Source organism: Hypomesus nipponensis, chromosome 2, assembly GCF_054491055.1.
Source record: "Hypomesus nipponensis isolate SF chromosome 2, ASM5449105v1, whole genome shotgun sequence".
Lineage (NCBI taxonomy): Eukaryota > Metazoa > Chordata > Actinopteri > Osmeriformes > Osmeridae > Hypomesus > Hypomesus nipponensis.
In genome coordinates this window covers 4,551,236-4,563,814 of record NC_140362.1, presented here as the reverse complement: position 1 = coordinate 4,563,814, position 12,579 = coordinate 4,551,236, and the positions used below count along the sequence as shown (strand labels likewise).

At 39.9% G+C, this 12,579-nt stretch overlaps 4 protein-coding genes across 5 annotated transcripts; 3 read left to right on the top strand and 1 right to left on the bottom strand.

Moving 5' to 3' along the window:
- Nucleotides 1-152: 152 nt before the first annotated feature.
- LOC146300483 (uncharacterized) lies at nucleotides 153-3,407 on the top strand. 2 transcript variants are annotated; one of them, XM_084669206.1, is made up of 8 exons: nucleotides 153-872; nucleotides 960-1,247; nucleotides 1,338-1,622; nucleotides 1,736-2,038; nucleotides 2,125-2,382; nucleotides 2,510-2,617; nucleotides 2,775-2,800; nucleotides 2,979-3,407. In XM_084669206.1, exons 1-8 carry the CDS (start codon nucleotides 815-817, stop codon nucleotides 3,093-3,095), a joined length of 1,443 nt encoding a protein of 480 aa, XP_084525332.1. In that variant the 5' UTR covers nucleotides 153-814; the 3' UTR covers nucleotides 3,096-3,407. The 2 variants fall into 2 exon arrangements, with proteins under 2 accessions (XP_084525332.1, XP_084525333.1); XM_084669207.1 differs by lacking the exon at nucleotides 153-872 and having other exon boundaries at nucleotides 1,115-1,247; nucleotides 1,418-1,622.
- Nucleotides 3,331-5,288, bottom strand: LOC146300482 (uncharacterized). The gene is made up of 8 exons (XM_084707333.1): nucleotides 5,216-5,288; nucleotides 4,811-5,104; nucleotides 4,370-4,690; nucleotides 4,196-4,261; nucleotides 3,869-4,030; nucleotides 3,608-3,664; nucleotides 3,457-3,513; nucleotides 3,331-3,344 (listed from the first exon to the last, which is right to left on the bottom strand). The coding sequence occupies exons 1-8, from the start codon at nucleotides 5,286-5,288 to the stop codon at nucleotides 3,331-3,333; spliced, it is 1,044 nt and encodes a 347-aa protein (XP_084563459.1).
- Nucleotides 5,289-6,805: 1,517 nt separating this feature from the next.
- Nucleotides 6,806-8,056, top strand: LOC146300481 (allograft inflammatory factor 1-like). The gene is made up of 6 exons (XM_084702850.1): nucleotides 6,806-6,936; nucleotides 7,108-7,169; nucleotides 7,252-7,318; nucleotides 7,419-7,460; nucleotides 7,591-7,753; nucleotides 7,898-8,056. The coding sequence occupies exons 1-6, from the start codon at nucleotides 6,918-6,920 to the stop codon at nucleotides 7,983-7,985; spliced, it is 441 nt and encodes a 146-aa protein (XP_084558976.1). The 5' UTR covers nucleotides 6,806-6,917; the 3' UTR covers nucleotides 7,986-8,056.
- A 430-nt stretch (nucleotides 8,057-8,486) lies between these two features.
- Nucleotides 8,487-10,690, top strand: LOC146300480 (casein kinase II subunit beta). The gene is made up of 7 exons (XM_084702841.1): nucleotides 8,487-8,625; nucleotides 9,005-9,080; nucleotides 9,496-9,598; nucleotides 9,807-9,922; nucleotides 10,016-10,091; nucleotides 10,197-10,386; nucleotides 10,495-10,690. Exons 2-7 carry the CDS (start codon nucleotides 9,009-9,011, stop codon nucleotides 10,583-10,585), a joined length of 648 nt encoding a protein of 215 aa, XP_084558967.1. The 5' UTR covers nucleotides 8,487-8,625; nucleotides 9,005-9,008; the 3' UTR covers nucleotides 10,586-10,690.
- The last annotated feature ends 1,889 nt before the right edge of the window (nucleotides 10,691-12,579 follow it).

Here is a 12,579-nt window from a genome sequence, read left to right as displayed (position 1 = left end):
CAGTACTTTATCGCCAATAAAGTACGTGTTCCAGGGTTTGCCGGCCATCCGCTGCGCGTCAGGCCTAACAACACCCTTGAACACGTACTTTATTGGCGATAAAGTACTGCCTCTCGTACCTTATTGCTTAAATAAAGAGTCTATGGCCTTGTTCACACTTGACTTCTTTTTTTAGAAAAAAGCGCTGCCTTCAGCGTCGTTTTTTGTCACTGCTTAGTAGGCCTAATATCTGCGTGTTAGCAAAGAGAAGCTATAGAAGCACAATATAAGTTCTTTGGTGTTTGTTGAAACTGTCGATGTCAAACAAAGTATCCATCATACCCCTGACCTTGCACCCCGGTGATAGCCGTACCATGTACAGTATGGGAGATCGAATGAAATTGCCTACTGACTGTGTAGTAGGCCTACTGTTGTTTAGCTTACAATACATTACAACAAACCAAGAATCCCGTGAATCTTTTCATTAGAGCTTGCCTATGTTGTTTGTTTGTAGCCTATATAGTCTACTACACAATTCACTATTAGCCGGGTACTGTACAAACAAAATAGTCCTGTCCCATTAGGCCTATTCGGTGGATACAACAATGTTTTGTCATCATTTGGAGACAAAAACGAAAATCACGAATTATTATCCGTCGGATGGTCAAAGTAGCCTAAACCATTTTTTACTTTTGACTATCCTTTTTCTTTCTTCCTTTTCTGCTTTTCTTTTTTTTTTTTGCTGTTGCGTAAGAGGTGAAAGAACGTTGATAGGAGGGGATGCTAGCAAGACTGACTTAACACAGGAAATACATTTAAAGAAGATAAGATAGAAATGGATTTCTTTTCGATGCTGTGTCTCTGCATTATAGTAGTTGGGCATCAGTCCTCAGGTAATTTTTTTGTTAATCAACTAAACTTCATTTAAGGTTTCATATTTATGAACAATTAAACAATACTCTCTGTTCCACATTTCTTAGGTCTAACAACAATGTTTGCTTCAGTGGGTGGTAGTATTTCCTTACCTTGTGGTTCAACCTCACCAACGTACTGCTCTTCTGTTAACTGGAAAATGAAAGAAGGGCAGAGTGGCATCCCAAAATTTGTGGTCAAATCAGGAAAAATTACAAACCAAGAACAAGCCAGTCGACTGACAGTTGCACAGGACTGTTCACTGCAAATTCTTCATCTTAACATGTCGGATGGACTAGTTTACATTTGTGAAGATACAGAAACCAGATCAGAGATCTCACTTGAGCTTCTAAAAGGTATGTGTTGTGCCTTAAATGTAACACATATACAGTACATTGGTTTTTATTTGTAAAATCATAACACTTTTTTTTCTCCAATATATTTAGTTAATCTAGTGGATACAAAGGAAAAAAAAATTCTGCTTGAGTGCTACTTCAATGACTTTAAAGGAAATCCCTTTTGTAAGGAAACAATTATACGAGAGATGAAGTGGCTTAACGAAGACAAAACAGAGGTAATTGGAGCAAGATTTCAGACAGTTAAGGTAAATGCTTGTTATCATAAACTGTTCATCACACCCAAGAAGTCAGACCATCACAGGAAATGGACATGTCAAGTAACTGACATTAATGGCATTAAAATCAGCTACAGTTACACCACATCAATTCCAGGTAGGTTACTTATCCAAATCCTTATAACGTATAATTTAGTCAATATTTAAAACAACGACAACTTTACGAGTGGAATCCAAGCAGTTTACAACTGTTCTGTCTCTGCCTTTCAGATGGTATTGAGGAAGTGTTTGCTGTGGTTGGTGAGTCAGTGTCACTTCCATGTGACAATGCATTATCTCTGGTCAAGGGTAGCAGTCCATGGTGGAGAAGGAAAAGTAAACAAGAAAGTGCATTGGTCCGTCTATCTGAATCAGAGACTGTTACAGCAGGCTCAAGGAAGGACATACCTGAAACCCATATGAACCGTGATTCCTCCTTAGTCATCAACGAAGTGAGACCACTGCATTCTGGGTATTACACATGTTCACTCCTCAATGTATCCCTCAACAGAATCAAACTGCACACATTAGAGGGTGAGTGATAAGGGATTCTCACTCCAATTTAAGGTTGTTAAAATGTATTGAGAAAATAGTTTAACATATCTTGTTTATCTTCCCAGTAACGGCAGAGTGGGTTTCTCCAGGTAGACAAAATCTCACTTTGACCTGTTTCCTCATGTGTGGGGGAGCATGTGGAGAAGACCTCAATTTAACTTGGGCACCCAGTAACCCAGATGCAAAGCTGAGTACAAGAAAAGACAATGAAACCCTGGTTTCTACATTCTTCCTGCCCGATCCAAAGAGCAATGAGACAGCCTTCTGTTCTGTGTACAGAGAAGGGGTCAAAATGGCGACGAAAAAGTGGCACTTTCAAGAGAGTGAGATCATATGGATACACATCGGGATACGTTTGACCTCTTTTAAACTAGATTCCTTTTCTGTTTCTTCCATAACTAGATCATTTCGTAAAAATATGACTTGTATAATCGGTGTTCTCTGTTGCAGATCGAACAGTGATTTTGGTTGCATGGTTAGTCCCTCTTCTGATCTTACTGCTGTTCCTGGTTGGAGGGAGTGTCTATTATTTGAGGAAGAAGTTCAGGAGTGATACAGGTCTGTGGGTTTTTGCTTGCTCAAAGTGTTCTCACTTTCCTGAAACAGATGTGTAAACTGTAGAATAAGTAGGATTCAGGCAAAACATTCTCTGTCAAACATTTATTCTTCAAAGACTGATACGGTGAAATGTATTTATGTATTTGTCTCTTTGTAGAGGAAGCACAGGGATCTATTGGAATGGTAAGTTGACTTGTTTGTAGAACCGGAAAAAGTGTGCAATGTACAAAATGCACACTATGCCACAGAAATTTGGTGTGATTTAATCACAAGTTGTGATTAGTACCAGCACAATTTGCTGGTACTAATCATTTTGAAAACTGCTTAAGTGACGTGTATATTGCTGATCTGCTCATGACAGACCCATGTATATGAAGTTGTTCTTGACGGACTACCACCCAATTCACAGCAACCAAGAAGAGAAGCAAATAGTACAGATAACATTTCTTGTTATGATCTTTTACAAGCTGTGAACTGAATGTTATATTCTGTCTTATGTTGTATACAGTGACGAAATATCATTAACCAGAACCTGGGTAATTGCATTTACACAAACCGGACAACAATTAAATTGTTTAAAATTAAAGTGTTCAAATATTTTAGAAAGAAATATGTATCAGCACACTTTCTACTGTAGAAATTACACTTTGGAAAGAATGTCTTGGAACACTCATAGTAACGTCAAAAAAAGGCAGAAGTGCAGTTCATCCTTTTCACTCGTATATAACTGCAGAAAAAAAGATGAATCGAGATTATGTTTACTCATAAAAGAATGATCAAATACGCAATAAAAAAGGAAAAAAGTGTGATATTGTCAGTGTTATGATTTGGAAACTCACAGGTACACACACTCTCCTCTTGGTCAGTCGGCAGAGATCTATAGTCTTCATTGACCACTAATATTGTGAGAAAAGAATATGGACATTAAGTGGCCCACCTATCTTGAGATTGTAGGCAAATTGATTCGAGATTTTTTTAAATTAATCTGACCTGAAACTGGGACTTCTACAAATTCGTAGAGGTGGTTTGGCCATGTTGAGGCATCTGCTTGATACACAGTGGACAGAATAATGTATTTAAAAAATTAACATTGTACTAATTTAGCTTATATCCAAAGCAATGTACAAATAGTGCATGTAGAAACCGAAGCAGAATTTATATAATAACAATATACGTTACCAAATCCCTCAGCAAATTTTTTTCGCAAAAAAGTTCATTGCTGTACATCACATTTCGGCGGTCATGCAGTACCTGTGTGTCCAGTGGTCCTCCATCTGCAGTACAGTCCCACAATCAGTGCAATGGCGGGGATGAGGGTAACACTTGAGACCACAAGAGTTACAACCCAGCTGCTCGACTCAGTGTGCACACTCACGACAGTTTCACTTGATGTGGCTGCAAAGGTGCGTGTAGCTGTCGAGAACAGAGCTGTTTATAACTAAAGTTGGAATGAATTGCTTGTGAAACCTCTGTGTTTTTCTTTATACACATGGAGCAAAACACGTTTTCCGAAAGGGCCGTCTAGTCCTTCTTTCGCCTCCTCAATGAACTCAAACTAAAAAGTCAACGCATGTCTACCTTGTGCTGTGATCACCATTGTTGTCATTGTTGATAAAGTCGAAGTGTTCGGATTGTCCTTTTCTGCTAGATGACAGAGCATTGTGTACAGGCCCCATTCCACAACTACATGTTCACTTGACATTATTACAAGGCATCATTGAGTAAGACTGTATTTGAAAATACTGTACTCACGTTTCACTTGCAGATTCACTTCAGAGCATTGCTTGTTTTGCCCTACATAGACAGTACATCTGAACCACATATTAGAAGCCTCCACAGAGGGTATGACTAATGATGCATCCCCTGCTGTGATGTTCCGGAACCTCCCTTTTCCATTTGCGGCTTTTGCAGAGTTCAGACTGGACTCCGTACTTAGACTTGAGAACTCAAGGATTGGTTTGATTGTCTCTCCTTTAATCTCTGACCAGGAGACGTTTCCTCTTGTGTAAAGTGGACAAGGCAAAGTAGCTGTGGAAAATTGGAGCACCTTCACACTTCTCAGCACTTTGCAATCTTTAGAAGAAGAGAATCATGTTCAATCTGTACATACTTTATTCATGATAAGATCATTCATATTCAATGATTATCATATTTGAATGTGCAATTTTTGTTGTTGACAATGTATTGTTTTACCTTTCAATTTCAGAGTGAGGTTGGTTGTCAAATCACAAGAAAATCCTTCACAGACTTCGCAGGTATAGTCTCCTTCGTGAGGCTCATCTGCTGCCTTCAGAGTCAGGTCTCCATTGACTATTGAGGCTTTCCCATCTCGTTCTGAATCTGGGACCACAGAGAACGTTGAATGACCAAGGGTCTGTCTCATCCATCTGACACGAAACCAGCTCTCTGGTGATCTGGGAGTTCTCAGAGTACAGGGCAGGACGGCCTCTTCTCCTTTGGTGGCTCTGATCACCTGCAACCCCTCACCTTCATCAGAAGGAAAAGGCAGAACAAAACATGTTTACAAATACATATAACAAATTCCTTGTTTTTTCTTGTCTAGACAGTGCACTCACCAACTCTCCAGACAGTACTCACCAATGCATCCTGATATCAGCATCATTAGCACTAACATTGATGACTTTGCCATTGTCTGTGTATGTGGACTCATGATTCAATTACACATCTAGTCTACTCCTGTTAGAACTCCGCCTATTCCCACTTCTACATTTCACAAAGTTGGTCTTTATGGTCTAGTTTCATTATGAATTCACACACTGGAAATACCATTTTCAGTAAAACATGAGAAGCACGTAGAACTATGCTGTATGGATACAGCATAGTTCTACCTATCATATACTCATATCTTTGAAAAGTTTTTAAATTAATACACCTTAGAGACGTAATTTATTGAGTAGGCTCATATCCGAGCAAGGAATTCGCTTTGGTGGGCAGGTTCATACACATACAGGATGATAATATAAAAAAGTGAGACATTTTACCAAATTTACCCAAAAATACTAACAAAAGCGTGCAAAATAAAATATGAATATAAAGTAAAAGAGTGCCGTGAGGTTGTGTGACAGAGAAGCGTTAATGTAACGCTCAGTATTTTATACGTGATTTATTGTCAATAGGGGGTCCTGGCCCTCGTTGATGAGGCCCGCTGCAGATGGAAAGAAACTGTTCTTGTGAGGTGAGGATGGACTCAATAATGGCTGTGTAGAAGTGCACCATCATTGTCATTGTCAGGTTAAACTTCTTTGGCTGCCTCAGGAAGTACATCCTCTGTTGTGCTTTCTTGGCGAGGGAGCTGAAGTGCACTTCTCACACAGGTCTTGGGAGAAGATAGTGCCCAGGAAGCGGAAGGACTGTTGTGTTGTGTTGACTGGGGAGTCGCACAGGGTGATGGGGGTGAGAGGGGACAACCATCTCCACTGTCTTAGTAAGAGCATTGAGCCCCAAGTTGTTCTGGCTGCACCAGGTCACCAGGTTGTCAGCTTCCCACCTATAGTCAGACTCATCCCCACCGGAGATGAGCCCAATGAGAGTGGTGTCGGATGACTGGAGGTGAAGCTGTTGGTGTACAGGGAGAAGAGGAGAGGGTAAAGGACACAGCCCTGAGGAGATCCGGTGCTGATGGACTGGGAGTCAGAGATGTGTTTTCCCAGCTTCCGTCACTGTTTTCTGTCTGACAGTCTGTGATCCACCTGCAGGAGTTTTTGTAATAAGTGTATTTTGATTCCCTTATGAAACTCATGAATCATCTATTATTTAAAACATTGATACTCAAAAGACATTCCCACAATCAGATGTATTTAACCGTTCTCAAAGCTTGGCCTATTATTCACATCTTGCCAAGTATATCCTTTCAGATTTGATGCATGGCATCTTACATTTACATTTAGTCATTTAGCAGACGCTCTTATCCAGAGTGACTTACAGTAAGTACATGGACATTCCCCCCGAGGCAAGTAGGGTGAAGTGCCCTGCCCAAGGACACACCGTCATTTGGCACAGCCGGGAATGAACCAGCGACCTTCTGATTACTAGCCCAATTCCCTAACCGTCCCTTGCTAAGGAGCTGGGACACAGCATGGGGTCAAACTAAGCTTTTTGAAGGTACAAACTGTTGTACAAACATTACCACTGAGAGGAACAACGTGACTTACCACATGCTAACTTTAGAGTTCTGCACTTCCTCCTCCTCTTTGACTCTGACTCAGTGTTCATGAAGTAACACTCATATACCCTGCTTGCTGCAAATTGTATATAAATCACCAAAAAGAAGAAAACTGAAATGGCCAAAGAATTTCAAGGTAAAAAAAAATGTCTGTCTGTTTCTGTCAATGCTGTTACTTGTTGAGAGTGATATACTGCTCTGCTTTCAGCAAAAATGCTGGTTTTATCGAACAATGCACCTAATACAACTAGGTTGTTAGCATGAAATATTAAATAAAACATGTAATCCGACATTTTCAATTTTTCAGGAGGGAAAGCATTTGGATTTATAAAGTCACAACAGGAGGAAAAATTAAACTTGACCAATGAGGTTTGCTTGATAATTGATATTTAAAGTAGACCTATTGTCAAGTTTTCATTATGGTTTGATACTCTCTTTGTCACTCTGAAAGGCTTTCCTCTCAGATCCCAAATATGCAGAAGAGGAGGAACTTGCCTCTAAGCTTGAGTTGTTTAAAAGTGAGAATTCAAACTCTCTGACATTATTCATATGCACCAATAGATATGTGTTTCTTAAAAATGTAACAAATTCAGTCTGTTGCACTGTATTCATTCACAGATAAGTACATGGAGTTTGATCTCAATGACCAAGGAGATATTGGTAATTTCGATCATATTTTTATGAGTCCTATTTGTGTCATTTGAGACTCACAGTGAAGAGACTCAAGGCTGGATAATATTTAAAAGACTCTCTGTCTTTGCTCCCTCTTTCTGTCTACTTCTTGAGACAGACATGATGGGGCTGAAACGCATGCTGGAGAAGCTAGGGGTGGCCAAAACTCACTTGGAACTTAAAAAGATGATGTCAGAGGTTTGTGGGAGTGCAAAAGACACTATCTGCTACACTGACTTCCTGAATATGATGTTGGGGAAGAGGAACGCCATACTGAGACTGTGAGTTCAAATATTGTTGTTGTGACTTCCTTATTCTGCATACATCATGCTATTATCAATTGTACCACAGTCCATTAAAAGTGATACAATTAATTATTCATACTAATTAACTGATAATATTATTAACGCTATTCTCTTCTCAAGGATCTTGATGTATGAAGGCATGGCTAAACCACAGGAAGGACAAGACCCTGGGCCACCACCACGCAAGACCTTTTCAGATCTTCCCTAGTTTAAACACACTTTGGATATCAAATTTTCAAATAACATACTTTTTAAAATAAAGGTTTACCATTTAAAGACTGCAGTTTAATATTGCTACTAATATTTCACTGATTGGTACTTTCAACATAAGAAAGTCCAGAGTGGATTCAAAGGTCCTCCTCTTTCCTGAATGAAGATAACCATCAATTTGGGTTACCGGCCCTTCTGTTATGGACAGGATACTTATCTGATGAATCTTTCAGATTTTTAGGCATTTGTATCTTTTCTGGGTGGAACATAAAGGCAACATTAAGCAGAATAGTCTTTGCATTCATAGTTCCTTCTTTTGTTTAGTATGATTTAGTCACATATTTCGACAATTATTGAACATATTAACAAACTTCACACATTTGTGTTTGCTTTCAAACCATATCAGTGTTTTCACATTTAGGCTATGGGCCATGATCTTTAAAAGGTTATGTTTGAGACAGCAATGTTAATATTCTAGTGTAGTTCATGTGCTGTTTTTGACCGGAAATTCAACCACGCTCTTTTCGTGGGCCCCGGAAGAACTGTCTGTTTACAGTTGCTACCAGCAGCAGCAGGCAGAGAAATTGTTAGCTAGTTTTCTTGATAGCTAGGTAACAAATATTTAAAACAAATACAGGGTAAGTCGAGTGGCTTTATTATTTTATCCAACTTCATGCTGCAGATGATTGTGTTTTAGGTTGGTAGCTGATGTACTGTACTTAAAAGTTTAGACGTGTCGGCGTACTGTACTAGTACTAGTAGCAGGCACGTAGGGTTAGCTAGCTAGCTACAGTAACGCATCATCACAGTGCATATTGCTTCATTTTCTGTTTTACTCCACGGTACGCTCGGGGTCATTATTTTGGGAAAATCGGCATGTGTAGTTATTATCCTGGTGTAGCTAAGTTAGTTTAAGTGTTGGCTAGCTAGCACTAGGGTTGAGAACATAATGATAACGTATGTTGGTTGATTTAGAGTGGTTGCCGATTGTTTAGCAATTGTTGTCGTTTCACACAGGATTATGAGCAGCTCAGAGGAGGTGTCCTGGATCTCCTGGTTCTGCGGACTGCGGGGGAATGAATTCTTCTGTGAGGTGAGAGTTGAGACTACACTGTCTCCAGCACGGTGGATACTTCTCTCTAGTTTAAACCCAGTTTGTGAGACTCCTTCTGCTCAGCAGTACAGTAGTAGTCAGTCACAAATGCTTTCCAGCATCGTTCACCATCATTGAAATAGTTTATGAAATGTATGAAGGAGTTAGCTTACTGCATCTTGTTTGCAGTAGTAGTATTGCCTTGTGGATCGTTGTAGAAGTAAACTATTATCCAGTTGAAAAGTATATTCTTAACTGTCTTGACTTCGTTCATTTTTAACACATGAGTAATCCTTTCAGCTTGTTATGCAACAAGGTCGCATGTGTGGGCATAAGACTGTAAACTGCGTGCAGCTGCTGTGAAACTCCAAAAGAATTACCATCACTTACCTGCATGACTGGTCTTATGCTCCAGGTTGATGAAGACTACATTCAGGACAAGTTCAATCTGACGGGACTGAATGAGCAGGTCCCCCACTATCGCCAGGCTCTCGACATGATTCTGGACTTGGAGCCAGGTGAGGTCGCCAGGAAATTAAACAGCTTTTCTTTTTTTCCTTTTTTTTTTTGGGGGGGGGGGGTATTTTTTGTGTTTATCTCATGGTAGAAAAACCATGAATTAAATACGATTTAGAAGTCAATTAAGATTTACATTCATGAGTGGCGGTTTCCTTGGTGGCGCGTGTCGCCTTGAAAATCCCGTACATTGCCGTGTGTGATTCTTAGATGAGGAGCTGGAGGACAACCCCAACCAGAGCGACCTGATCGAGCAGGCAGCTGAGATGCTCTATGGCCTCATCCATGCTCGCTACATCCTCACAAACCGAGGCATCGCCCAGATGGTGACTTGTCTAAAGTGCATGTAGTCCGCTAGTGAAGTTGATGCCGAATGACCCACTGTACAGTTTTTCAGGAACACTTCTGTTACTTTATAGTTGGAGAAGTACCAACAAGGGGATTTTGGCTATTGCCCCAGAGTTTATTGTGAAAACCAACCCATGCTTCCCATCGGTAAGTGCCACTTGATTGTCCGGCTGTTAAAGAACATTCCCTGTTGATGGAATTAACGAGCATTCGGACACGTTTGCCGCCATGATCTCTTTGTGTGTCCACCAGGCCTGTCAGATATTCCAGGGGAGGCCATGGTGAAGCTGTACTGTCCGAAGTGCATGGATGTTTACACCCCCAAGTCCTCCAGGCACCACCACACAGACGGGGCCTACTTTGGCACCGGCTTCCCCCACATGCTGTTTATGGTGCACCCAGAGTACCGGCCAAAACGACCTGCCAACCAGTTTGTGCCCAGGTTTGCCCAGTTTATTTCCCCCCTCCCCCCCCAATGCGTTCATTCTACAAAGTAGCTTATGACCGGTTCCTGTGTCTCCTGTGGTCTTACTTGTGGATTGACTTGCAGGTTATATGGTTTCAAAATCCATCCTATGGCTTATCAACTCCAGCTCCAGGCTGCCTCGAGCTTCAAAAGTCCTGTGAAGACAATTCGCTAGACCTTGAGCATGACCGACGATGAAGACACTGAGGAGACTTATTTTCTATGTTGATTGTTACTTGGTTGAATGATTATGTAGATCAATAAAGGCTTGTATATGTAACCCATGACCTATAGGTACTAGATACACACACACACACACACACACGTCATTCATCTTCCTGTTTCTCATGGTGCTGTGTGATGGCTGGGTCTCCTTGTAATCATCACTCTTCTAGAACAATCTCTACCCCCCTGGAAAGATCTGGTTTGATGTCATATCCTTTATCCTTACTGGGGTTTACATAGTTGCAAGAATAAAGAGGTTCAGTGAGTTTAATCTGTACAAATCAGTAATAATTTACCGACTCCAGGTTTGAAAAGATTGCTGAAAACAACCGGCAATCAATCAGTCCTTATGAGTTCATTTTGAGCTGCACTTTAGACACCAAGTTAAATGTAAAGGTAATTTTCAGATGCTTGCAGATTGCGGTCATGCTGAAAGGTGCACAAGACATTTTCTCAGGGTGAAGACAATGTATTTGATTGGTGTTAGTGTGTTTGGTAAGCGGTCTCAGAGGAGGGGGAAAAAACACCCAGGACTAGTCTCATTGGTTCTCCACTCATCAAGGGGTTTAAACAATTGCTATGTTTAGATTGATCTGTTCAAATATTTTATGTAACTTAATACATACCTACGGATGCCATTTTACACAATACACCCTTTTTCTCTGTCTGCAGCTTGTTAAAAGTACATTTGAAAAGATTTATTTTCAATCAATCAATGGTATTTGATGCTGTCTTAGGTATTCATGCTCTTGTCTTAAAGTGAGACAGCAAACTAAACTTCAATAAACTGTTTTGTTTCTTATGTTTAGTGTCATTTCCTTGGTCCACTGCAGTGCTCCAAATCATACACAATGCAATACCTTTATAATTAATTCCGATTTATTTTTTCAAGTTTAGATTTTTTTTTCTTAAAAAAGCATGGATAAGTCACAGGAAAGCATGAATATGTTCGAGTTCTAAAAACTACAGCGTTGCTCTGTTCCAAAGACTCACATTCCCTTCAGCTAAACCACCAAAATATTCTTCAGAGGGTAAGAAAGTACGCTACCAAATGGGTCGTCTCCAGGGGGACTTACATTTAACATTATTTGCTCTACAAAAGGATTGAACACAGCAAGTGATAGAATAGTCTATTTTCTAAAGTGGTAAGAAAGCATTACAAACTTGGTTGATAATGAATGCAATTGTGAACAACATTGTGATAACTCTGATAAAAGCCTGAAAACAGACTGGAATTAAAACATCAATGTACGTAGAATCACAGGAAACAGTCCCTACTTTACAAATAAATTATGGTAGCACATGTACAAAAGACAAAAGATACACCCCTATGAAAGAAATGCCACATACACTGAAACAGCTGCCTTTGATAAATACATCTTTAAAAACAGACCATTATTGTATAACAGATCTGAGCTAGCTTCACATTGTTCCCATTGGCTGGGCAAGAATGTACATCAATAGTAGGGATGGATATAGATGCTGTGTCTGGACATTCTTCATACAATCATACAAGAGGTCTTTTGTCTCACTGTAAAGAAAGAACGAACAAAACCTGAGATACAAACACCGAAGCTTGTTCAACAACAACAACTTTGCAAATCAATCACGATTTGAAAGCAAAGAGAACAAAAAGGGGGGGTCAATTCTACCGACAGCGGACTAACAGGGAGCTGTCTTTTGTACTCAACAATGCATTAAAAGAAGAAGTGAAGGAACAATAAGGGCATGTCATGGAAAATGGGCCACGCCATTTTTAAGGTGTACAAAACCAAGAAAAGGTGAGATGTTAACCTATAATAGAGTGGACGGACTTCAATAACTTAAAAACCTCATTTTGTACAAATACTATAAAAGCATTAATCCTATAAAATAGAGTAGCATTTTAAAATAGATTTCAATCGAAAGTTTACAAAAAAGGTGTACTATTAGTACAGTACATCT